Below are 25,496 nucleotides of genomic sequence, written 5' to 3'. Positions count from 1 at the left end.
TCACACACATAAAAACAATGTTTCTGAATTCAAACACCATGATCATTTGCAAAGTAGGAAGGATCTCTAATCCTGTTAGGGACTTTGAGTATAGTTTTTAAATAAATCTTAAAGTGTTCAATAAACCCTTAACCAACACTGAACCCTTAATATAATTTGCATTTATTCTTTGGGTTAGTCTTGAATGTGTATTAGAGTAAGGAGGAGAGCGTCTGCCTATTTTATTGTAATGACTATAATCATTATTTGGTATGAATGAACAAAACACCTGGATGACCACACGATGAGCTTTTATTGGCGTCATGGGATTGAAACAGTGCCAGTGCTTCAGTCGTGCTCTATGGAGGCTGCTATGGCTTCAGTTGGCCACCAGATGTCACCATCACTGAAGTCTCGAAGCTTTGAATGTTTCTCGACACAATTGTTAGTATGAAAGCCTCAGTGCTTCATGAGGCTTCACTTGCCCACCACTACCTCAAACAGAAGCAGTCCCCCTGGACTGCAGAGACCTCAGGAGACCGGTTCTGCACTTCTCAGGTCCAGCAGGTGGCGTGAGGACCTGAAATGTGCAGGGAAGACAGGCCAAGCAAAGCAACACTACACAAAGCACCACAACCCTCTGGCCCTGATGGGCAGGCGCTCCCTCCTTAAGTAGGTGGCCAGATGTTAATTGCCCACAGGTGCGCCTGCCTGCAGCGCAAATTGAGCTCCTCACGCCCCCTGGAGGGAAGACCAGGCACAACCCTGGACCCCAACAACTGTGTCCAGAAATGATCCGTCAGACAGAGAACATGAAATCCAAACTGCAGACCTCTTTTAGATCACCCCTCTTGTAGTGCTCCACTGTGCCTCTATGCATGATAGTCTGGAGTATTACACAGTGTCACCTACAGTTCCCATCATCCATATGTTGTTTATAGTAACACGTCTATAATATATGAAATATGATTATTACAATAATAAATATTACAATACTTTCCATGTAAAGTAAAGTAGACCCATATACATTGTTTTATTGTTTTGGTTTTATTGTTATTTTATTCAATTTTTGTTATTTTGTTTGTTTCAATGCAGATGGAAAAACACTTGGTGGAAGACACATCCTCCATGCAAGTGTTGACCGGACATTTTTGAAAGTTTTCACCTCTGTTTTGCTTCCAGTTTTCTTTTTCACATGCATAACATCACTGTTGCTCAAAGGTAAGTCTCACTATTTTTGTTGTAGCCTTAAAATGAGTCCAAAACAGTTTTGTTGCTAAAATAGCAATAAAACACCATCGCTGTCTGTCAAGAATACAAGAAGAAAGATCAGGTCCCACGAGACCAAGACACAAATTATGTTGCTAGAAATTGAAATTCCAAACTGTCCGAAGGCGGTGTCAGTGAATCATGTGTTTGGACCCTGATATCACCTCTATGGGGGGAATTTCCTGGTGCTAAACGAAGGCTCCCGCCACATGGCGGTATCCAGCTCTCTTATTGAATTACGACTTTCTCGCTCATTCAAAACTACCACGACACTCGTCTAGTTTTAGACGCGCTTTTAAGAGACTCGGTCTTTATCACAAAGAACCCTCGTCATGGTTCTTCCAGACTGTTTCAGATGAGGACAACAAGTGTTTAGTGACCTTCATTTAGGAAGATGAACATTTGTCTTCTGTTTTGGATCCTGCTCCCAGCAGCAGAATGCGGTAAGTTGAGGAAACTTTCTTTACACACACGTTCTGAGCGCTGTGTTGCGCTTTTCTCAGGTAGAAATAGACAAACAATCAATCAGCTCTCTGTGTAAGCTGAGAATCTTTCACTATGAAATCCACTAGAGCTTCATCAAGCTCCTGCTTCCTGCTACATAAAATATGGAAGTTAGCAGAACAAGATTAATTTAGTTCATTAACTAATTTTATACACCTAAACCTGCGCAGTAAAGTTTAAAAGTTACTCTTAATATTGCCTGGAACAGCACCCACTCACCTGGTGGAAACGTCATCACAGCAGCCTCATCATTGATGACGTGTTATTATTATATGTCGGGAACAAAGCAAACACTTCACCTGCAAATTAAAAATGAGATGTGTGTGTGGTTTATTATTTGTTACTGTGTGAATAAGAGTTGAAAAATACGTTTGTAACACTTACCTTGTTCGGCGGCACCATTTCAAAGTGGTCCCAGACTTGAGATCTCTTCCTGGTTGGTTCCATTGCAAAGCAATAAGAAAGCAATACGAACGCTAATCAAATCAATCCAAAAAGGTATTGACCAGATAGGCAACGTTTTGCGCTGTTTCATCCATTTTTAGACACAACTGAGACCCGCCAATTGTTCAAAGCCCCGCCCATTGAACCGAACCAGTCAGCTGATTCAGTCAGAATGAAGCAGTGAAGAGGTTCAAACGTCATCAGTCACGTGATTTGAAGCGAGCTCCGGAGCAGTGCTTCAGACAAAAAACGTAACCGAGTTTTGGGGCGTGGTTCGAAGCCCCGTGTCAGAGGGAACATCACTACTGGCACGCGCACTCTCTCCTCAAGGGGGCGCTGCTTCAAGCCCTCCCCAAAACTACATAAATAAACTACAAAAATCCAACTAATAATAAGATTTACAAAAACCGAATTCCCAATTGGCAAAATTTCAATCTTTAGTCTTTAACATTATTACTTTTCTGTCGCTCCTCTGCCTTAAATCAGAAGTGATCTTATCATTTCTGTTTCAGTCTTTCAGCGTTTGAATCATCATCCAAATCCATCTTGAGTCCTTCATCAGTTAAAATAAACTAATCTGTTTCACTGAAAAAGACTTTTAGCAGATTAGCTCAACAGCATCACAAAAATAAAACTCTTTTCAAGTTTTGTGCAATTCTCCTTTTAATTATTTTTAAGGATTACAGCAGCCGTAGCTGTTAAAAGCAAATTGATTAACAATAATAATAGTAAAATATGCAACAGTGTGTCATTACAGATTTTTAAAAAACTATTGCTTAATTCCAAAGTGAAGCAAATAAATAAAGCAATCTGCATTTTAAAACACTGTGCAGCTTGAGGGGCAGGAAAATCAGCACCACTGGCATAAATTAACAGAAATTAATTAGTGGGGAGCTGTTGAGGTGGAGAAAACGTTTTATTTTAACATTTTGTCCAGTAATCAATACATGACACCATTTTATGGTTCAGCATTAGTGACACATTTCAAAATTACAATAATGTACACATTCATATGATCCCAGTATGATAGTTTATAGGCTGATATGAGTGTTTATAGACACAAAGCTGCCGCTAATGTGCATTTCCTATCAAAATCCTATAAATCGCTGGCATTAGTGAGAATCTGAGACAGCTTTGACACTTTAAATTTAAAACCATCCCTGCAGACTGCTGCAGAAAATGCAACAAGGAACTGAACAGGCATCAACACGCTGGATGTTGGTCACAGTGTGTGGTCTTAATACAATTCCTAAATGTACTGAGTTGATAGTTTTAACATTTAATCTGTGCTGACACATCTCATGGAGTTGAAAGAAGCAACCTGGGCGAAATCAAAAGCACAAAAAACCTCAGACACGTTAATTTATCCAGAAATATTTGGGCTCATGGCTGTAAAGACAGAGGCAACCACATCCAGAGCCATATTTTTCTCACCATCATTTCCCTTAATTGGTATTAAATCATGCTGAGATTAGTGCAACCCAGTTCTATCTAATTTGGAGTAATGTATTTAATGTCTTTACTACAGTGGTTTGTAGAAGCTCTTAAAACCTTTATGTTCATTGCACACCTTTTGACTTGCCTGTCACTGTCATATTTTTTAAAAATTGCAGCTAAAAAGTGTCAGAATTTAGTGTAAAAATACAATAAAATCATAAATAACAAGAAAATCAGTAGTGGCACCTTTCAGTAGTTCAAAAACAACCTGGTTTTTGTTGTAGCAGCAGAGACCCACAAGCAGCAACTCAGGGGGCTTGTGGGTAAATGGAGAGAGGGCAGGGCTTTGGAGCCGTTCCGGGCATCAGCATTCCCGAGGCGGAGTGCTAAAAAACAGCTCCTGACAACGCCTGGCCGTGTCATTCGGGCTGGAGACAGTGAAACCGATTGTTCGCGGGTCATTGAAAATCTCGTAGTCGTTTCCCCCCTTCAGAGACAATCACAAAACCAGTCAGCAAAAGCACAAACATCCATCGATGTTATTCTGCTGCTTTACCGCCTTTTATCATTTATCATTTAAAACCTTTTTCATATTTACAGAGAAATCCCCAAATTCCCTTGACCCTGTCACCTTTTCAAACAGCCAGGAAAAGTGCAGCACGCCTCTGTAAAAGGCCCCACTGACGCACGTCTGCCTGATGACGTCAGTGTGCGAACTGCTGATTTGAAATCACCCGTTTCACTTACGTCCGAGGTCTCGTTGCCGAAGAAGTAGATCGTATTCAGTCCTTCCCTCTCCAGCAAGTCCAGACACAGGGTCTTGTCCCAGCCCTCCGGAAAGATGTCAAAACTGATGAGGCCGCCTGCGTAAAGATGGATGAAAGAGTCCCTCGTTATTGTCGGTGGATCCATGGATCTGTTTTATAATAAAGTGTGTTTCAACCAGAGCTCCCAGTACGTGTTTTCCTCCATAACCTGCTTCTGACCTGCAGGGCAAACATTTCCACTCTGAGCAGAAGGTGTGACTGGAGGGGCTGTTTGGTGCTCATTCCCCTGCCTTATCCAGGAAGGAATGTGAGATTGTGGCTCAGAGAGCACCTGTAGCTGCTGTGACCTTTGAACTCGGGCACAGTCCACCGCAGGGGCCTTCTGACGTCGTCTGCAGCCCTTCCCCCGTCCAGCCCTGACCAATCAGGAGGCGGCTTCACTCACACACCCTCAACACGCCTCCATCCCAAACAAACACCCCTGCAGCATAATGGTGGAGATCTATATGACCAGACCTGCCCCCCATCCCCACGTTAAGGCCATCGCACGACCTCTTCTGGTTATACAGTAGGTAACTTAATGCTTCGGTCGCACAGACAAAAACCCTCTCGCCTCTGTGGTCCCACGACCGAATGAAAAAACAAGTTCTTTTAATGCCCATAAACTAAAATTCTTTACCTCCTGTTCACATTCTGGTGTGTGGACTGTAAATGTTGCGTGTGTGTCCTGTGATTGGACCGGTGACCTCTCACTGTGACCCTGCCTTGGAGCAGGAAGCAGCTGACAGAAAATGGACGCGTGGATAATAATTGTCCTGTAAATGTGAACTGAGATGTTTGTCTCATCCGGAGGAGTCTGGTCCTCAATGAAGCTTTGGCTGCACACGGCACGTACGCAAACATCCAGGTCAATTTACCCCCGCTCGTCTGTGTAATCGTTAACCAAGGACTCCTAGGTCCTACCTGGCCCTAGGAGGTTCACGAGACGGTGGACAAGCAGATGGTGTGACGAACCTGACTGTCAATCAACTTCACTGAATTAATAATACAACATAACTGGAAATGTTAAATGTTAAATGGTCTGAACTTGGTCTCTAGAAACTTCTTTTTAAAGCTAAAGGGACTAAATGTTCTCACCTTTCGTGAACTGCAGACCCTTTCCAGCAAACTTCTCCTTCAGGGCAGCAACAAATTTCTCCTTGATTTTCTCTCTCTGTGGAGAACAACAGCAGCTTTGTTATCGCATGTCCAACTTGTGCACGCTTATCTACCTCGAGCTTCAAGCTGGTCCCTTTTCTTAGCTGCTGAATGTCACATACAGACACTATAGAGGGTTTTAGGTATGAACGAAGTGGAGTATGTCTGAAGTGTTACATCTTTTGTCTGCATATCTTCCTGTGCAGAGGCCAAAAAGCCTGTTTGACAGTAATTGAAGGGTGAAAAACCTTTAGAAAATAGATGGCTGCTGTCAAAGTGATGCACTCAAAACCTGATGCGATTAGCCGTGACGTTCTTTTTGTTGCTGACCTTTGGTAAAGGTAGAACCAAGAGGAGACTGGGAGCATTTGAAACTGAAGCTGGATTTTAAGACAAAACCACAAAAACTGCAGCCAAAACCTGGTTAAAGCACAACAACTAACTCAACTGCACATCAGAGTTCAGTGGCACACAAGAGACTCAAAGTTAAAGATTCCCTTAAACACATCTTAAAATATAACTGATGACATCACAGCCCCCTGGTGATCTTTAATACATCGAGTTGGATTAGACGTTACTGTTTGTGTTTTTGCACTGTATAAGCAAATCTAAACAAGAAAGCAGCAACCTGAAAGCTGGATTTTTACTTGTCCGAATGCCTGCTGCTGTTTGTGTGCCTGTTTAATGACTCGTGCATGAGCCCGTGTTCTATTGCAGCCTGCTCGTAACATCTTCAGCTACACTCCCATATGAATGTTATTGGTTCCTTCCTTTTCTGTAGCCAAAACAAACGCCAAAGCCAACGTTTACTACATGACCACGCAATAACATGCATTTTGTTTTCAATAACTGCTTTTATATAACCTTCCATCGTTGTTATACATAAATACAGGAAGCAGCTTTTGGCAGCTCACTCATGAACATGTGTGCGCGTGTTCTCTGCTGCTGCACACGCAGGAAAGAATCTCACCTTGTCTATCTCCGAGAACTCCATCCGTTCCTCCTTTGTGCAGTTCCGGCCTATGGGAGAAATATTGAGCATTCCATTCCTGAACTCGATGAAGGTCCCCCTGCAGGTAAACCCAACAAAAGTCCACGTTTGTCATATTATTTCTGAAAACAGAGAAGCGTTTTGCAGAAGACACCAGCGCCGGACGTTTACGGGTTTGGAGAGAGTTGGTTAAAGCCGTGCGTCACCTTCAGGGCTGAGCTTGTGGCCTTCAGGCAACATCTCACCTTTTCTTTGGTAGCTTGATCAGCCCCATGTAGCTGAGGCAGAAGTTGATCAGGTCCTGCAGCAGCTCCTCCCCGATCTGGTTCTGAATGGCCTGATGGGATCACAGCAATGCATCACCAAGATGGGTCGATTTTAAGCCACCTCCATTCCCTCCAAAGAATTCGCAAATGTAACCTGGTGTAAAATGTGCTCACTTACATGTTTGGAGACCAATTTCCCATCTTTGTACTGCACCGTTCCATTCTCGGCAAACACGTAGTCAAACTTGTGTATCACTGAAAGGACAAGAGCGGGAGATTTTACTCTCCTAACGGGTGAGTCCCTGAACGTTGTGTGCACGTCACAGAGACACAATCACGTAACCAATTAAAGAATATGACAGCAATGTACAGAAACCAACACTTGCTCTAATCAACAGCATGAAGCATCTTTTGGGGTCATGGGGGGGGGGTGCTAGAGCCTATCCCAGCTCCAGGGTACCTCGGCAGTGCTTTGAAGGTGGCTTGGTGCCATCCCCTGCTACCAAAACACCAAACCTCAGGCTGCACTGGGGCTTAAAGTGAGAACCCTCAACCAGATTTAATTAAACCCACAACCAGAATAAAACAATTTCTCCCTGTAGACTGCAGCTCTTGTCCTCCACCACCACCACCACTACTACTACTACTACTACTACTACTACTACTATACTACTACTACTACACTACTACTACTACTACTACTACTACTACTACTACTACTACTACTACTACTACTACTACTACTAAACAAAGACGGCTTGGGGGTTAAACATGCGCTGCATGGACTGCGGTCAAGAAAGGACAAACACACAGGTAAGACGTGCAAACTGTGCTCACCATTGTCCCCGAGCTGTTCCGCTATCTTGGAGTAGTCGGATCCTCCCACAATGCCAATCTTTACTTTACCCCGCAGGGTTTGCAAAAACTCATCCAGCTGTTGGTCGATTTTCTGCAAATGAAAAATGGAAAATATCTTGACGGGTTTAAAGGTTATGACACTGCAACTAATCACCGCGAGGATGGGACCACGCGACTGATGTCATATCCAATGGGGGGGGGACACATTATGTAATATCAAGACACACGTACACATTTGCAAAATAGGGAAAAGAAGGAAGCAGACATTTCCAGATGTTCCCGCAGACAGAATGAACACAACAGCGTGTCATGTCAGAACCTGCTATTACGCAATGAGTGGGAACAGCAACTCCAGACAGTCTGTCGGACGGCAACAAAAAGCAGCATCAATAACCGAACACTCTCACCTCTCTGGGTGGTGTCAGGGTCCCGTCCACGTCAAACAGACAGAGGATATTCCGGTCCAGCGAGAAGCCGTTCAATTTTTCCATATTTCGATTTAATTATGTTTGTTTGTTTGTTTGTTTGATTGTTTTTCTTCGAGTTTGTTCGCTGGCTGCAAACGTCGCAAATGGGATCTGGATAAAACTTAATTTCAAACCCTTACAGTTAATTCAGCTCGACTCGGAACCGTCCGAACCCTTTAACTCGGGGGTACCGAAGACCAGCCTCACGAGCTACGTGATGGACGTGTCCGGTTTCCAGCCAATCAGAGCAGGGAGAAACACCCATACGTCACCAGGTGGGCGGATAATAACGCAAGGCGTTAAAAAATGTTTTGCCTCAAATGAATTAGAAATGTACTGAGTTGAAGCATGTAATAGGTATTAGTTAAAGTATGTAATAGTTATTATTGATTCTCTACAAATATATTAAAATAGTACAAAATTATTTGTTACAGAACCGTAAACGTTTAGACCACAAGGACGAGACGTTTTCTGCCTCGGCGTATTTTGTTTTACCTTTTTTGGAGAGCACAAACGGCGACGCATTGCTTTCAAAACTTACGCCATTTATTTCTGAGACCCACATCATGACAACAATAGTGCGTCAATTATTGAAGGAGCGTCTTTGGCGCAGCTTCTCTGCACAGCACAGATAATCCACTAGAGAGCAGCAACTGGGCAGGTATAACAGCAGCCCACCAGTATGAATATTCTTACTGGTTGATTATTCAGACGGCACATTGACCAAATTGTGTTAATTGAAGTCAGATTCCCAAAAAATGTGATCTAAACAGCTTAAAAGGCATACAAATAGGAAAAAAATAATGATTTTTACCTAATTAATCATGCAACCAAGTCGGTATATTTTGGCTAACATATACTATAAAATTCTGCATTGCCCAATTTTAATAGTAAGTGCTAAATTTTAATACTAAACAGGATATTGACGTCACCAAATCGGTGTGAATGGATCGCGAGATTAATTGTCCTGAGCTAAATTGTCTTTGGGCAACAAGGATTCAGCGGCTCCTGGTTACGCCAGTCAAAATATCTCTTCCCTATAAAATGCGCATACGTGTCTATTCTCCTCAAATGTGGCACACAAAACTAAAAAGAATTTATGTTGAGAATTGTTCTATTTTCTTTTTCTCCCATGTTATTAATAACGTGGTTTCTGAACGTTGGTTATCTTCACCTGTTGTGGCTAAAACAGTAAAAGTAAAAGTTGGGAGTTACAGCTGGGTAAATATCTGAAACATTTAATCTTTTCGCTATTTATCTGGCGTTGACGCGTGACTGTCTAAAGAGGAAGAAACGCTTTTGTACCGAGGAAGTGAACCAATCACAAACAAGGAGGAAGTGGAGTCCCGCCCCCTGCTGTCGGTAAACGTGAATGACAACCTTTCCCACCACTAAAATGGTATAGAGGTGAAACGATGTTTTGTTTTTTTTAAATTTTGGGGCAAGGTCTTCTTTTTAAAGGTCTTTCGCTTCCTCTAGGAAGGAAAAATCTCTGTGCATCTTTTTTCTTTTGACTTTCCTCTCAAAAAGGGTTTTAGTGGAAGTATTCCTGTCATATTTAGTTAGTAAAGCAGTAAAAACTTCCATTATTGTGAAATACAGTGAAACTATTAATGTTTAGCAGAATTCCAGAAATACAGTGAAGCCATAATTCTTATATAACACATAACTGTTATGGTGCAAACTTGTGGTTAATGTTGGACAGTGGAGATTTATGCCAGCTAGATTGTGTGCGTTGTCTCTTAGTTCCCTGCTCGTTGCCTGACTCTTGAGCCAGTAATTGGTCTACAGGTGATGAAATCTTTAGCAGCAATTCTTACCCTGATTGCGACAAGCTTAATACTGGCATCATAAATCAGTTTCTAGGTTATATCTTTTACGCATTACTCAGCAGTCATAAATAAACAGTGCAGAGATCAGGGGCCTGTCTGCACGTAGTTATCTGGCCATATCACCTAAAGAGGTTTGTTGTAACCCGCTAACTTTTAAAAGTCTCAGAGCCCCATTTTGTGCGTTGAATAACAAGCTCTTCAGTATCAGCCGAATGAGTCGTTTATACGTGCGTCTGATTTATAAGCGGCAAATTCATATGTCAAATTGTAAGGAAGGAGGCATCAATGGGTGTTTATTGACATCGTAAACAGATTAATCATCAGCTTTGGCAGTTGTGATTGTGCTGCTTCCCTCTTGCTATGTTAAACCACATTTAATCAGATTCCAGCAAGTTGGCGTTCTGTCTCTCTTGCCACAGCAATAACTTCAGTCTGAACTCTAACTTTGGTCAGTTTGTTGAACAAGAAAGTATAATCAAATATTGTTCTCCTTATCAGCTCCCTCTTCTCTGTCCCAACTTGCACTGTAAAAGTCTTATTAAAGGTTTGCTAGTTATAAACCTGACTTCTTAAATTTTCCTAAAGATTTCTTTACTGTTTTGTTCTGACACCTCTGTGCTGCTGAACATTCAAGACCAGAAAATGCATTTTGCTACCAAAGTGAGGACATTTATTAGCTGGTTCCTCACAGCTTTTTACAAAGATAGAAGATAGTGTAAGTAGGCGTAAGGACCACCAAAATGTCCTGTCTTCCCAAAGATGTCAACACTTTGCTAATAGAATGAGTATTGTGATCAATACAAAGACACACACACACACACACACACACACACACACACACACACACACACACACACACACACACACACCACACACACACACACACACCTCTTATCAAAAAATCAAAGCAAGTCTTGTTTTAATTATTATTATTAATTCTGTTGAGCACAGATAGGAGCTCATTAACTTGATCAGGTGTACCACCACGGGTCACATGGTGGATCACACGGATGTGAAAGGAGGCGTCGTTTACGGGAGGGTACCATCAAAAACCTGTTTTTGAGAAAAATGAAAAACTGTGATAACTTTCGGTTATCCTGATATTCAGATCAACAGTATTGATGATCATCTATCCATCACCTTGATTTAAAGATAAACTACACTGTAAAAAACAGACTTGACACATTTTGGAACATCTGGAGTATTTTTCTGCAACTTTCAGGAGAAAATCAGTGCCAACATGGAGTGTTGGAAGGACTAGTTCATCTGAGTTTTATCTCTGTATGTCACGACTGCTCCTTTTTGTTTCCCATATGTGCCTCATTGTTGGTATGTTTGGTAGGCTTGTGTAATGTGTAGTATATTTTTTGTATTGTTTAATTAAATACCTAATAAATACAGGTTTAAAAAACAAATCTATTCATCACTGTGCGGCCTAGTTGCTGACTTGTTCTGTGGGGGGAGGTGAAAGCCATTAACTCGTCCCCCTTATCTGTGGTGCGTTAAGTGGTCAGCTGGAGCAAAAATCACACAGCAACAACAACAACCACCGTGGGGAGTGTTCAGTTCCTATTATTAAACACCATAAAGTGCAGCCATTAAGTCTTATAAAATGCCTGCTGCAACACGTTCACATGAAGCTCTAATGGCTGTGAGCCCCGAGCCAACAGCGCTATTGCAACGTCATTTATGCCTGTTAACGATATTTATGAGCCTGCCAAGTGGCAGCCAGACAGGAAACAGACAATGTACCACACAGCAGAGAATAAGTGTTGCTAGGAGACCTTGAATGTATATGTACTGGTGCATCTCAACAAATCATAAAGTCAGCAAAATTTTGATTTATTTTAGTATCTCAGTTCAAAATGTTAAATTCGTAGGTTATATAGATTCAGGCTGAAATATTCAAGTGTTTATTTCTTTGGAGGTTGATGATAATGACTTACAGATCACGAAAACACCAAATCCAGTGTGAGAAGACTAGAATATTACTTGAGAAAAAGAATATATATTTTTATATATTTTAATATTTCTATCTCTACAGTACACAGCATATATATTGTATATCTAGCAGCCTGCCTCTCGTCTGAAGGCAGCTGGGACACACTTCAGAGTTTGCTTTGGGCTTCGGATGGAGCCCCAGCGCAGACAAACATGGAGTGTGTTCTGGTAGCAGGAGAAGGTGCCAGAACATCTTCAGAGCGACATCATTACTAATAAAATACACCACCAGGACTATTGTGACATCACCACTGATGCCCCAAACACACACACACACACACACACACACACACACACACACACACACACACCACACACACACACACACCACACACACACACACACACACACCACACACACACACACACACACACACACACACACACACACACACACACACACACTCTTAATTCAACATTTATCCTTGCATCATGACACATGCGTTCCAGTAAATCACCAGAATTACATCCGTGCAGCTGCCAGTAAGATACAGATGCAGTAGATACCAGCAAAGATTTTCATCCGTCACGCGAGGGCTGCAAAAAAAACAACCCAGAACAACACTGGTAAAACGTTCAACGCTGAAATCAGAGTTCTGGATACTGTTGTCAGATACACAGCAATAAAAACAACAACCCTGAGCCACACTGACATTTGGTTATTATTCTCTGATTTATAAGAGGGTTTGCCCCACCAAACTGGACACACACACACACACACGCACATGGGCTTAATCCACCCTGTTTTTATAACAGACAATATTTATCAGAGCCACAAATGCTTCACTTTTATGGCCGCCAGTGACCTTTGCTCTTGTGCGCTCCCAATCACCGTGCTTTGAAGATCAACAGTTTATCATGGTGTGAGGTATAAATTCTTGGTGGTAGCAAATGTTTTTGTTCCATTACACTCTCTACTTCACAACTATGCCACAGTAACCATAATGCACTCTTATATGGGCCAAGAAGAAATGTGGAGAATGTCGCTGCATATATAAACGCAGCTTTAGGCTCCTCTGCGGGTCAAAAAATAATAATCCGGGTGTGTTTTGGCCCGAGAGGAGCCAGGATTCGGTGCGGGTGGAGTGTGGGAGTCTTGAGCTGCCTCCCCTAACATGCGCACAGCGACTGTCACTCCGCAGTTGTTCATTAACGCGCACAGGACAGGTGGAGGGAGCAGCCTGTGCCAAGGTGGAGGATTATTGACCCCAGGCCGACTCAGCACCTCAGACAGATCCGAGGACTGCGTTTGCTACCGTCTCAAGTTTTGGATGCGGGATATTGGATGTTGGTTTGCGGTGAACTGTGGATGCGGGATCGAGAGTCAGCGGGGAACAGAGATGATCTGATCATGGTCATCATTATATATAGAAATATATAACAAAAGGAAAAAAAAACTTGGCTGTTTTCTTCTGACATGTAGAAACTGAGAGAAAGGACATTAATAAATCCCCACGACGATGCTCAGCGCGCACAGTTTACTCCAACTGGGAGTTCTGGTGGCGGCGGCGGCCGCAAACAGGATTTTGGACGAGTGTTTGAAAGGGGATAAGAAATACGCCATGAACGTGGTGCTGCTGGAGGACAACACGTACGAGTGGAGTCGGCCCTTCGTGCAGGCGGCGGTGGAGCGGGCCATCGAGGAGGACAGGCTGGAGAACGACCGCCACGGTACGGACACCAAAGCCGTGCACACCCGGGCCGAAAGATCAATGGAAGAGGCATTAATCTGCCCTTTTTTGGGTTCAAATTTGGTTTCAAGTGTAATTTTATATCATGAGAAGGCCACAAGGAAGTGGATGGCCTCAATCACCCTTATACAGCCCGTCAATATTCAATAGTTTTGTGTCTCTTAAAAAAACGAATAGACATAGATCAATATTTTTTGCAAAAAAATAATTCGTTTTTTTTGGTCTATAAGAACTTTACCAACAAAGAATAAAATTATTCACTGGCTATAGAATTTAAAATTAAATAAAAATTTAAAAATCTTTTTATATCAAATGATTGCTTTGCCCTATCTATCTGTCTGTCTGTCCGTCTGTCCGTCAACATGTATGTATGTATGGCTGATCAATACCAAAGGAATTTATTTTTTGTCTTTTTATTGGAGGCAAATTGGGTGGTATGTGATCGTGTCCAACATGTTTTTGTGATATACAGTATTTCTTCAGCTATATCAATCAAATCCTCATCCTGATGCCTTGTTTATGATTTGATCTTCTCTTTCATTCTGTGACGCAGGTATAGACTTCAAGCTGACGGCCAACTACAACGGCTTCAACACCACCGTGTACAACCGTCAGGGCTGTGGGAGCAGCACCTGCGAGGGGGTGGCAATCCTCAAGATGCTCCACGTGAGTGTTCTCTAAAGCTGTAGCTGCAGTAGCTGCTCCCAGCTCTCTCTCTGTCTCTACTTCAGAAATCTACTGGATCCAAAACACACGTACAGCAGATTGTGGGTGTGAATCCAGATTGTCACGACTCAAAAGCAAAATATGCCACATATCAACTCTGCAGTGAGTTCAAAGCTGCAGAAATCCAGAGGTTCAAACTTTCAAAGAGGAAGAGTCCTGATCCTGACAGAGAAGCCGAAACGTCGGCGGATAAGGCCGTTTTCCAGGAGTCGAAGCTAAACTGAGTTGAACTGAGATAAGAATGGTGATCATCAAAATCTTCAGAATAACCCTCACCTCTTCAACCTTCCTGCAGAGTAATGGTGAACTCGGGTGTGTCATGCTGGGTCCTTCCTGCACCTTCGCCACCTTCCAGTTAGTGGAGTGAGTCTCACCCAGTTTGCATTTTAACTACGCCATTACAGCCGCCCCCCGCCTTGAGGTGATTTAGATTTGCTCTTGTCTCGCTACAGTGATGAAATCGGCCTGAGCCTGAGCATCCCCGTCATCTCCGCCGGCAGCTTCGGCCTCGCCTGTGACTACAAGTCCAAACTGACCAGGATTCTGCCTCCCGCGCACAAGATTTCCGACCTACTTGTTCACTTTGTGAAGGAAGAGTTGGTGTTTAAACGCGAATGGAAGAAGGTCTACGTCTACAAGAATTCTAACGCCTCCGAGGACTGTTTCTGGTGAGGCGCCCCGGTTTACTGTCCAGCCGGGTGAATTATTGACCTCGCCCTGGCACACGTCAACGGCGGTCCGTTTCCATGTGTTATTGCAGGTACACCAATGCGCTGGAGGCGGCTTCGGCCAACTTTGCCCAAAACATTAAGAGAGAGATGCTGCGGGCTGAGGGCGATCTGGTGAACATCCTTCCGACAACAGATAGACACAGCAACAGTCAGTACATTTGAATCTTTCCTTTGATGGTTTTTGTTGGAAATAAATCAGCAGCCCTTACAAACTTCTTTTTCAAGGTGCTGTGGCCGTACTGTCCGTTTTCCACCAACTTTCCCAGGAACTGATTTGTGAAAAATTCCTTATAGTCTGTTTAGTTTGTATTTCCATTACAACTCAAAATTTCCAGAGATATTGCTGAAATCTACCAATCAGGTCTGGTGTTGTTTGTATAAAAAGAGCCAAAAACTCAGGTATTTTCCTTCATCCTGTTGATAAACCCACACGTTTATTCCAGTTTTCATCATGTGCGGGAGCCCCAATGACATCGTCTCCGTGAAGAGTAAAGTGGAGGGCCAGATTACCGAGGAAACTTTGATAATCCTCCTTGATATTTACAAGTGAGCACGTGCATGCTTTTAACTTGCTTTTGAAATAAGAGCCTGTACACCCACAATCTTCTGTACGTGTGTTCCAGTCCCGCCTATTACATCAACGTAACGTCCAGTCAAGCCATGCAGGATGTGCTTGTGATCACGCTGCCACAGAGGAACTACACCTATGGGTCAAACCTGACATTCAATGACACGGTGAGCCGAGGCCGATAGTTCCCGTATGGGTGTGACTGTCTTCATCTGACTGTCTGTGGATTGGCAGATAAATGACTACGTGGCTGGATATCATGACGGGGTTCTGCTCTTCGGGAAAGTGCTCAGAGAGAGGCTCCTCAGTCAGAAAAACCCGAGAAAGGCCTTAGACGTGCCTTTGAGTGACAACCCTTTTGGAAATGCCTCGTTTCATGGTGCGCCTGGTGATTGGAGAAACAGTTTGGACAAAATTGAGGTGTCTTTTGCCTTTGCTCAGAATGTGTCTGTGTCTCCACGCAGGTATGGGAGGATATTATGTACTTGATGAATATGGCGACAGAGATGTTAACTTCTCCATAATTTACACTTCAACTCTGACTGGAAAGGTTGTGTATTGCTGTTTTTTAAATTCAGTTTTATCTTATTTTAACATTACATACATCTTACTCATTATAAGGACCTATAAATGGGCTTTGACCCCAACTTGAGAGCCATTTCAAACCATTTCATGTTTGATGTTCCTTGAATTCCTGAAATTTTTTTCCCAAACTTGTGGCAAATAGGGCAAAATAGTTATTTGTACCAGGCTGTAAATGTTTTTACCACAAGTGTTGCTCTGTTTTGGCTACATCTCTAATGGTCAAACAATGAAGTGCATATTTTGGACTTTGGACTAAATTGTTCTTCACCCTGAAGTCACCATTAATTTACCTTGTTCCTGAATCCATTCTTTACTTTAAATTGGCTCAGTTTCATCTCATTCTTTTCCCTTTTTCACTTTCCAGTTTGAAACCTTGGTGGTTTTTGACACATCACAAAATAAAACCACATTCATAGCTGCAAATCCCGCACTGTTCTGGATAGGGGCTGTCCTGCCGGATGACGAGCCAGAAAACTATAATGGTAGGCCCAATGATGGTGGGGTGGTGTGGGCATCGAGGGCAGCACTTGTGTTTATGGCCCCATTATTGAGAAATTTGATTTCATTGTTGCTTTTTTCATTATTGATCTTGGCGTGTGCTTGTTTTTTTCCCCAGGGCTGAACTTCCAGGATTGGATCATGATCGCTTTGAGTGTCAGCGTTGTCGTGGTTACAGCCATAGCTCTCATCTTCTACAGGTAAACGACAGTGAGGATAATGCAGGTAGAAAAACTGATTTTCAAACGTGGGGAAAAGAATGAAAACAGTGTCAGTTTTCTGTGTAATATTGATCAGAAAAAAAACAGGATCAGAATCGGGCCGGGATAGCGTTTGTGCTTACGGCCGTGCATGTGTGTGTGTGTGTCCTTACTGTCAGGCAGAACAGGAAAGAGCGTCTCATGCAGAAGAAGTGGTCACACATCGACCCGCAGTTATTTTGCCCCCTGGATGAGAAGGAGGTGTCACTGAAGGTAAACCAGGCTTGATTCCTCATGAAATGTTGAACTGAAAGCTGTCAGGGTAAGAAGTACACGTGAAATCGTCTCTCTGTGTGCACGTCACAGATCGAAGAGGACAGAAGGAAAGACAGCACCTACTTCAGCCGCCGCTGCCGCTATGATAAGAAGGTAGAGGACCGTTTCATTCTGTGACATTAATGATGAACGTGAACACCGGCTCAACGCCGCTGCATGTCCATCCGTCTGTGTTCTCTAGCCGGTGATACTGAAAGAGCTGAAGCAAACTGATGGAGACTTCAGTGAAGACCAGAGGATTGAGCTCAACACTGTAAGACGCTCCAATCTGTCAGTTGCAGCTCGTGCCCCTCAGGCATCTTTCACCTCTCTTGTTTGTCTTTGCTTAACAATTTTGAAACCCCAAGCATGAGGATTGAGGAGAATCTACTAATGTTTCATTAATCTTTTTTTTTTTTTGATCTGGCGCTTTCCTAGCTGCTGGGAATCGATTATTACAACCTGACCAAGTTCTACGGCACAGTGAAGTTTGAGTACAGCGTGTTTGGGGTGTTTGAGCTCTGTCAGCGGGGCTCCCTGAGGGTAAGAGCCTTTGTCCTGATTTACCTTATTCTTTAGGCAGATGTTGCAGCTGCTGCAAAAACAGAAAAAAATGCACTATTGCATTTTCTTTTAAAAAAATATAATAATAATAAAATCTTCCAAGTGTGTATATGAAGTGCTTGTGAGAAAATCAGTATTTGCTCAATGAATGTTGTAAAACAAATGCAGGAAATGCACCATCTTTGTTATTGCTGAGCTCACGATCACAAATGGGTCGAATGATAAGTACTGTGCAATTGTGTGCATGTAATTTACCTGCATCATGCGCACACACGCACGCACGCACGCACGCACGCACGCACGCACGCACGCACGCACGCACGCACGCACACACACACACACACGTGCGCACCACTCTCCAGGGTGGGATTAATAAAAACAAACCATCTTTTTTTTTTAGTTCATTCTGAACGATAAGATCTCGTACCCAGACGAAACCTTCATGGATATGGAGTTCAAGATCTCAGTCATGTATGACATCGCAAAGGTATTTGTTCGTCCTGGTCCTCCAAATATTATTGAGTTCATCTTTCCACTCACCTCCTTATTTACTGTCATTTATATCCTACTGTAATACCGAAAGTGCAACCAAATTAAAAAGCAAAGATATAATATGTACACCCATGTCACATTAACTCAGCATCAGCCTGCTTGGAATCTTCCTCAGGGCATGTCATACCTCCACTCCAGTAACATTCAGGTCCATGGTCGCCTGAAGTCCACCAACTGTGTGGTGGACAACCGCATGGTGGTCAAAATTACCGACTTTGGGTGTCACACCATCCTGAACCCTGGAAGAGGTGAAGCTGACTTTAATCCCAAATTTCCTTTGGTATCAAATCTAAATTTACTATAAACCTGCCTCTCCTCTCAGACCTGTGGACAGCCCCAGAACACCTTCGTAAAAACAGCGTGTCTCAGAAGGGAGACGTCTATAGCTACGCCATCATCGCCCATGAGATCATTATGAGGCGGACCCCCTTCTACACACAGTCCTGCTCTAATCCTGCAGGTAGGCCTTGGAATATAGGATTGATGTATGAGAAATGCCTGAACAGGACACCACTGGAAGAACGGCCCTTTAAACTGTATTAATGACCAATGTTATTACAGCCCATATGTTGTCATTAGAGGGTGGGATATGTCCAGAAAGGATGTTGATACAGACCACAGGATGGTGCGATACTGCTTAGCTAAAGCCTGTGCCCTTAGGATACGAGCGTTATTACCATTGTCTGCTACCATTACTTACACCACAGGACCCAGTTGAGGCCAAAAAGCCCATTCTGACTGGGTAATGGTTTTAATTTTACTCTGTCGACGATCCAACAGAGAAGATCTACAGAGTGCAGTTTCCCAGTGGGATGGGTTTCTTCAGACCCGACCTTAATTTCGAGGGCACGTCAGAGAGAGAGATCGAGGTAAGAACATTTATTGTGATGGTAAAATATCGAGCTGAAAGACGTGGACGCTATAAAAACCCTGATCAAACCCTCTTTCCTTTTCCCTCTTTGACTCTTGTGTTTTTCTTGACAGTTGTGCATGTTGATAAGTAACTGCTGGGACGAAGATCCTGAACGGAGGCCCGATTTTAAAAAAATAGAGTTGACTCTTGGCAAAATTTTCAGGTACGACAACTCTGTGACCGACTTTAAACTCAGCACTTAAACGTGCCACAAAGAAGTGCATATTTAAAGCCAAGCATTAGCCACCTAACAACACCACACCTGATTATTTTAGCTGAAGGATAATAAGAAAATAAACACTGATATACAACATAGGCCAAGAATTAATAATGTAAATGCATATATTTCCTTTTCTGTCACACAGTAACCTGCACAACCAAGCCAGTGAGACATACATGGACAACCTGATCCGCCGCTTGCAGATGTATTCCAGGACGCTAGAGCACCTGGTAGAGGAGAGAACGGCTCTGTACAAGGCTGAGCGGGACAGAGCCGATCGACTCAACTTTATGCTTCTTCCTGGGTACGTTTTATACTCTAATCAGCCTCCACATTTACCTCCACATTACTATTAACTTTTATTAGTGCTGCGGCTGTCATAGATTAAAATTCCTCAACTTTTTATGATTTTGTTTTGCGTTAGTTGAGGATAAAGAACTGCCAGCTTTTAGGGTTCCACACACTCTGTTGTCTCGAAAGTTCCCTGAAATTCTTCCTCAGTAGATCTTCTCTAACGAGCCTCAGCCTCATCATTCTTCTGCTTCTATTGTCAACACACGAAATTGAACAGCTTTTCAACATTCTCGGAAACTGATACCTGTTGCTGAGAAAGCGTAAAAACATTGGCATATTCAAGAAGCTCACCCCACAGAAGAATAAATGAACTAGAAAATGGTTGACCCACATTCTCACTCTTTCAGAGCTCTGTTGTTCATGCTTATTGCTTTATATTTATGACGCAGCAAATTGTTCTTTCATCAGAGTGATTAGCCACTTTAAACCAAAAACAACCTGATAAGCGGAGTGAATTTTGGACCTTCAAGAATACGATTGTTGATCCATTAAAAGTCAGAGTGAGAGTGTTTACAGCGTACTGGATACAGGCCATGCTGCGTATGTGCATGTGCATGTAACAGAACTCATTATTTCCCACCTACTGATCTTGAACTCTTCCTTGATTTGTTCTCAAGATGTTGTCTCCTTTCCTAATAAATATTTGATGTGCACTCCCTTTGATGAATGCTGTTCTTTACAATGTAAAGCTCTTTACTTAACATCTAAGTTAAAGTCCTGGGAATGCTCCAAACGGACACAGCCAGTCCTGACTGGGAATTTCTCAGCTGTATATAGAAAGTTCAAGTGTCCCCTCTGAAGTGAACTCTATTGGAGCCACTCAGATAACTGTCACATGTCCCCCGTCCCTCAGCCCGGTGGTGCGCTCCCTGAAGGAGACGGGCAAAGTGGAGCCAGAGCTGTTTGAGCAGGTCACCATCTACTTCAGTGACATCGTGGGCTTCACCACACTGTGCCACTACAGCACGCCCATGGAAGTGGTGGACATGCTCAACGACATCTACAAGAACTTTGACAGCATCCTTGACCATCATGACGTCTACAAGGTCATTTCGTGTTTTGTTTTACGTCCGGTAAAAATCCAAATAAAGCGAAGCAAACCGTATATTGTCCTTCAGGTTGAGACGATTGGTGATGCATACATGGTCGCATCAGGTTTGCCCAAACGCAACGGCGACCGGCATGCGGTGGACATAGCTGAGATGGCCCTGGACATGCTGTCTTTTGTCAAGACATTTGAATTGCTGCACCTGCCTGGCATCCCTCTGTGGATCCGTATAGGAGTGCATTCAGGTAACAGAAACGTTCTCCGCTTTGTGGCACCGGCACATTTTATAGACCAACACCAACGCATTGATCGGACTTAAACTATGACAGATTACAAATTTCTCAAGCATTCAAAAGGTTGCAAAGTTTCCACTTTGACTTTTAAAACTAATCACTAATCGCCTTGGAAAAAGAAAAAAAAAGGTGTCCAAACAATGTTTTACATCTTATTTCACATCTGGACTCATTTTTAAGTGGAGGAATAATCTGGACTAAGAAATTCTATATTTGCACAGCAGACCTTAGATCTTATGGAGTAGAGTTTGTTGCAAGACATTAGAAATGCACAATCAAATGTGTCAGAATTGGATAAATGAAGGCTTTAAAAATGGATTTGCTCCAACGGATTGAGTCACTCGGTGTTGTTGTTTTGTGCAGGACCGTGTGCGGCGGGAGTGGTGGGGAACAAGATGCCTCGCTACTGTCTTTTTGGAGACACAGTCAACACTGCCTCACGCATGGAGTCCACAGGCCTCCGTAAGAGACGTGATCATATGAACACCATGATACAGAGTGAGAAAGACCCAAGAAGACAACTTTGTTTTTTTCCCCAGCTCTGAGAATTCACGTCAGCCAGTCGACCATCAACATCTTGCAAAGAACAGACTGTAAATTTGAGTATGAAAAAAGAGGAGAGACATACCTGAAGGTGAGCAAGGATTCACTTTGAAGTCACTCTACCACTTCTATTGTGTGTGAGTGTGTATGTCTACCTGATCTGTAGGGTAAAGGCAAGGAAATGACCTACTGGTTAACAGGAGTGTTGGGGAAAACATACAACCTGCCAACACCACCGACAGCGTGAGTGAACCCTTGTGTTAACTGCACACCTCCAACCTCACTTTACTATAATTAAACACACACAATAAAAACACAACTTCATTCACTGATTCCTTTTCCTATCAGGGAGAATTTCCAAAGGCTCCAACAAGACCTTGCTGAGATGATCGTGTCCAGTTTGGAGAACCGTGAGGACAGAGGCAGCAGCTTAAAAAAGACTCTTTCCTCCGAGGTCCACAAGAGGGAGGCCAGCGGCAGCCTGCAGTCAGACGGTCCACCAGAGTACTTCCACCTGGCCGTCACCGACAATACCAGCACATTCCTGTGACTACAGAAGGGCCTCCTGTCCCCTTGTATGTGCTGCAGGCAACGCTGCTAGAGTTCCACGGACAGCTCAAACAAAAAGACTGAGGACATCATTCTCTTTTAACTTCTTGTAACCATCAACACCATTTATTTACAAATCCATATTTCTGTCAAAGCATTGTATAAATACTGTTTTATGTCATTTAAAAAAAGGCTGTTCCTCAATAATAATAAAAAAATCATTCAAACTGCAAACATTAAAACAGGACAGGTTTAGGAAATAGCTGATTATTGTTATTCGGTGGCTTTAGGAAATTCGTTCTCTACCGAGGCTGCCCGTGTTGTTACAATATTCGCCACCAGGGGCGCCAAAATACACGTTCAGCCTTCTAAAGACTTGCGGGGCTGCTCTTAGCCAGAAGCCATCCAAACAGTAAGAGATGCATTTAACGTTTCAGTGGATTTTTGCATGAAGTGCATTTATTGAGAAAGTATGACATAAATATTTACTGTGTAAATAGCCTTTGCTGCAGAGACATGAAAGCTACCGTATATTCCAACAGTTCGTGTCATATCGTATTTTTAAATTAGGATCTGAGAATATGTGACAGTTCTTTTATTAATGTGTCACAGGTGATTCTTTTTTGTGTGAGGTTTTATTAAAAGATATTTGAAAATTGACATACATTTTAAGCAGACTTGCATTTTTTTTCTTGACGCTGCAAAGAAATACATGTGGTTTTTTTGAATGCCAGTTTAAAGGGAAGCATTGCATTGTTTGTGTAAAATTCAGCCTGTAGAAAAGGAAGTCGATCACGGCTTTGATTACACCGAGATGAGGAACCTCGGCACCGAAAGAAGCATGCACAAATGTTTGTTCTTATATCTCTGTGAGGACTCTTGCGACATAATACATTCCCCAGCCCCTTGGCCTAGAGGCTTAACCCTAAGATCCACCCACCTCTATCTTTAACTTTAAAAACAAACCAACCCAGCAATTAGAGGATCTGAGGACCAGATAACACACACCTGACTGGTAGGAACCAGATGTTTACAGCTGCAGAGAGCTACACAGTTTTAGTTGTGACCAAAGCCGTTCCACCCAGCTCTGTTGCAGGAAGTGGAATCCTGTGTTCCCTCACTGTCGAGCATGAAGGTAGCCCACTGCTCTCCTCTGACTCAGCATGCTTTGTTGATGCCCTGTTAGGACTGATGTCCTCCACCCACTGTAAGGTGCTCTGTGTCTCCAGGCGTAGGTGGAAAGGGCAAAGCGAAGGGTGGCTGTTTCCTCCCGATGGCAACGAGTGGCTCATCGAACCAGCGTCTGTTTTCTGAAGAGGTTCCTGTTCTCGCTTTGAGTTCTCTGTAATGCAAGCAGTGGTGAGACAATATTTCTGAAAATTCCACAGACGTTCATTTGTTTACCAAAAATTGTTTTTCCCTTATTCACTGAATAGGTGTGAGGTTTGAAAGGTCTCTCCAAATCAAATGTCATATTGAGGAAATTCTTTTGATAAGCAGGTAAGATGTCTCTTTAAGATGGAACAGAACCGCTATAGGATGAACCAACCTGATGGACATGTAACAAGAAGCATTATTGTCCCCTAAAACATGATATAGAAACAATAACATTAAACCAAATTGTACAAATTCTACTTTAACCTCCAGACAGCTGATCTAACTGCATTGAAATTCCTGCACGTCCTGTAGATAAAGCTCTATTGACATGCTGGGTTGTATAACAAGGACAAAGACATGCACTTGATAAGGGGACCTTTCTGGCTAATCTTTGGTTTCTGTTTAACTAGGCTGTGTTAAAGCAGAAATAGTCCCAAAACACTAACATTTTCAGCCCATTTAAGACTTTTGTAAGTAAAAAAATAGAAAAGTTAATTTGATTTCTTAAAATTAAAAAAAAAAAACAACTGTCAGTGCCTGTCTGTGTTGACAGTTAATAAATTCCAGTTCATGTGGGACCCAGTTTATCCTGCCTAACCAACAGATGTGTGTTACAACCAAAATAGAGTTGTAGAGTGTGAGGGGGCTGACCCATGGGGCTCCTGAAAACAGAACTGAAACTGCGGAGTTTCTACTGCAGAGAATGTTGAACTCATTCTCCAGTTGGGTTGACGGAATCAAGCCACTTTTAGATCTGGTTCAGAATGAGAAAGCAAAATCTGTCGCCATTCTCACCTGGGTTGCTGTTGGCGCTCATCCGCTGTCTGTATATAATGAACCAGAGGACCAAGGCCAAGATGGATCCTAGTGTGGCCAGAACCACGAAGATCCACAGCGCAGGGCTGAGCGGCAACCCTGGATCGACCCGGGGGGTGTGGGCCATGGATCTCAATTGGACCTCTGCCACCAACAGCACCTCTGAAGGGAACAGACTAATGAAATACCTCCAAAACACGAGGGGGGGTAATTATCAGCCCAGCCTCGCTTTCAATCTGCGAAAGTGTTCACACCAGTAATAACAGGAGCTCAAGCATTTCTTTCAATGTATTTTTAGTAAATTAACTAAACAAAAGTTTACAACAAACTATGAATTGGAGGCTTCCAGAAAGACCAGAAAGTTTTGTGTTTGCGTCCCACGGAGCTGAGAGTCAAGACTCACCAGATGTCACATGTTCAGGTCTGGGTTCTGTCCCGCTCCTGACTTTGTTTACGAGGCCACTTTGGATGCAGGCATTGACGAGGTTGTCCCACTGGCTGCCCTCAGAGCAGTTCTTGTTGCTCATGTCTTTCAGACAGCGAGCAGTGTGGCCACCGTCTGCTCCGATATAACCTCCACTATACACAACTGAGACTGCTCAGATGAAGAGAGATGCAAAGGAGGAGGTTTCAGTTCCTCTACTTCAGGCCAGGTCGCCATGTGTGTCCCAGGGGGCCGAGACCAAGAGTTTCTTTTGAATTTGCTTTGGAATGACGATACATCGATACTAATGTGCTTGATTCACTCATTTAATGCGGCAGCCACTTAAATGCCAAGCTGCAGAGAGCTTTGACTCAACTTTCATTCTCTCCTCTTTTTACAACACCGGCACTCTTGACACCATGAAAACTATAAAATGAAGAAAAATTACAAATGCCATATTCATCATACATATTTACATTTTACATGAAATTAGTCCTTTAAACTATTATAATTGGCAG

The 25,496-nt window shown here is 42.9% G+C and overlaps 3 protein-coding genes across 3 annotated transcripts; 1 reads left to right on the top strand and 2 right to left on the bottom strand.

Moving 5' to 3' along the window:
• Window positions 1-3,093: 3,093 nt before the first annotated feature.
• LOC130515074 (phosphomannomutase 1) lies at window positions 3,094-8,415 on the bottom strand. Its single transcript, XM_057015078.1, has 8 exons — window positions 8,120-8,415; window positions 7,692-7,803; window positions 7,033-7,109; window positions 6,834-6,925; window positions 6,568-6,667; window positions 5,538-5,613; window positions 4,381-4,496; window positions 3,094-4,120 (listed from the first exon to the last, which is right to left on the bottom strand). Exons 1-8 carry the CDS (start codon window positions 8,201-8,203, stop codon window positions 3,998-4,000), a joined length of 780 nt encoding a protein of 259 aa, XP_056871058.1. The 5' UTR covers window positions 8,204-8,415; the 3' UTR covers window positions 3,094-3,997.
• Window positions 8,416-13,138: 4,723 nt separating this feature from the next.
• Window positions 13,139-23,021, top strand: gucy2ca (guanylate cyclase 2Ca). Its single transcript, XM_057014092.1, has 27 exons — window positions 13,139-13,682; window positions 14,256-14,368; window positions 14,724-14,791; window positions 14,881-15,096; window positions 15,189-15,307; window positions 15,603-15,705; window positions 15,783-15,894; window positions 15,962-16,106; window positions 16,192-16,277; window positions 16,677-16,794; window positions 16,929-17,010; window positions 17,190-17,283; window positions 17,377-17,439; window positions 17,528-17,599; window positions 17,764-17,868; window positions 18,290-18,376; window positions 18,557-18,689; window positions 18,764-18,901; window positions 19,222-19,310; window positions 19,426-19,517; window positions 19,720-19,878; window positions 20,782-20,974; window positions 21,047-21,221; window positions 21,633-21,731; window positions 21,809-21,903; window positions 21,979-22,055; window positions 22,161-23,021. Exons 1-27 carry the CDS (start codon window positions 13,472-13,474, stop codon window positions 22,360-22,362), a joined length of 3,246 nt encoding a protein of 1,081 aa, XP_056870072.1. The 5' UTR covers window positions 13,139-13,471; the 3' UTR covers window positions 22,363-23,021.
• LOC130514494 (tumor necrosis factor receptor superfamily member 13C-like) lies at window positions 22,799-25,176 on the bottom strand. The gene is made up of 3 exons (XM_057014096.1): window positions 24,958-25,176; window positions 24,534-24,716; window positions 22,799-23,703 (listed from the first exon to the last, which is right to left on the bottom strand). Exons 1-3 carry the CDS (start codon window positions 25,079-25,081, stop codon window positions 23,408-23,410), a joined length of 603 nt encoding a protein of 200 aa, XP_056870076.1. The 5' UTR covers window positions 25,082-25,176; the 3' UTR covers window positions 22,799-23,407.
• Window positions 25,177-25,496: the final 320 nt, after the last annotated feature.

This window comes from Takifugu flavidus, chromosome 18 (genome assembly GCF_003711565.1).
Source record: "Takifugu flavidus isolate HTHZ2018 chromosome 18, ASM371156v2, whole genome shotgun sequence".
In the NCBI taxonomy this organism is placed as follows: Eukaryota; Metazoa; Chordata; class Actinopteri; order Tetraodontiformes; family Tetraodontidae; genus Takifugu; species Takifugu flavidus.
This window is presented reverse-complemented; position numbering and strand designations above follow the sequence as displayed.

What these genes read in the sequence shown, in the direction of transcription:
- LOC130515074 (XM_057015078.1), bottom strand. Translation starts at nt 8,203, where the DNA reads ATGGAAAAATTGAACGGCTTCTCGCTGGACCGGAATATCCTCTGTCTG. An exon ending in GGAAATTGGTCTCCAAACAT is followed by an intron (nt 6,926 to 7,032) that starts GTAAGTGAGCAC and finishes TGATCCCATCAG; the next exon opens with GCCATTCAGAACCAGATCGG. An exon ending in GGGTCTGCAGTTCACGAAAG is followed by an intron (nt 4,497 to 5,537) that starts GTGAGAACATTT and finishes ATCTTTACGCAG; the next exon opens with GCGGCCTCATCAGTTTTGAC.
- gucy2ca (XM_057014092.1), top strand. Translation starts at nt 13,472, where the DNA reads ATGCTCAGCGCGCACAGTTTACTCCAACTGGGAGTTCTGGTGGCGGCG. An exon ending in CAATCCTCAAGATGCTCCAC is followed by an intron (nt 14,369 to 14,723) that starts GTGAGTGTTCTC and finishes ACCTTCCTGCAG; the next exon opens with AGTAATGGTGAACTCGGGTG. An exon ending in ACCTGACATTCAATGACACG is followed by an intron (nt 15,895 to 15,961) that starts GTGAGCCGAGGC and finishes GTGGATTGGCAG; the next exon opens with ATAAATGACTACGTGGCTGG.
- LOC130514494 (XM_057014096.1), bottom strand. Translation starts at nt 25,081, where the DNA reads ATGAGCAACAAGAACTGCTCTGAGGGCAGCCAGTGGGACAACCTCGTC. An exon ending in ACCTGAACATGTGACATCTG is followed by an intron (nt 24,717 to 24,957) that starts GTGAGTCTTGAC and finishes TGTTCCCTTCAG; the next exon opens with AGGTGCTGTTGGTGGCAGAG. An exon ending in GAGCGCCAACAGCAACCCAG is followed by an intron (nt 23,704 to 24,533) that starts GTGAGAATGGCG and finishes CTTGCATTACAG; the next exon opens with AGAACTCAAAGCGAGAACAG.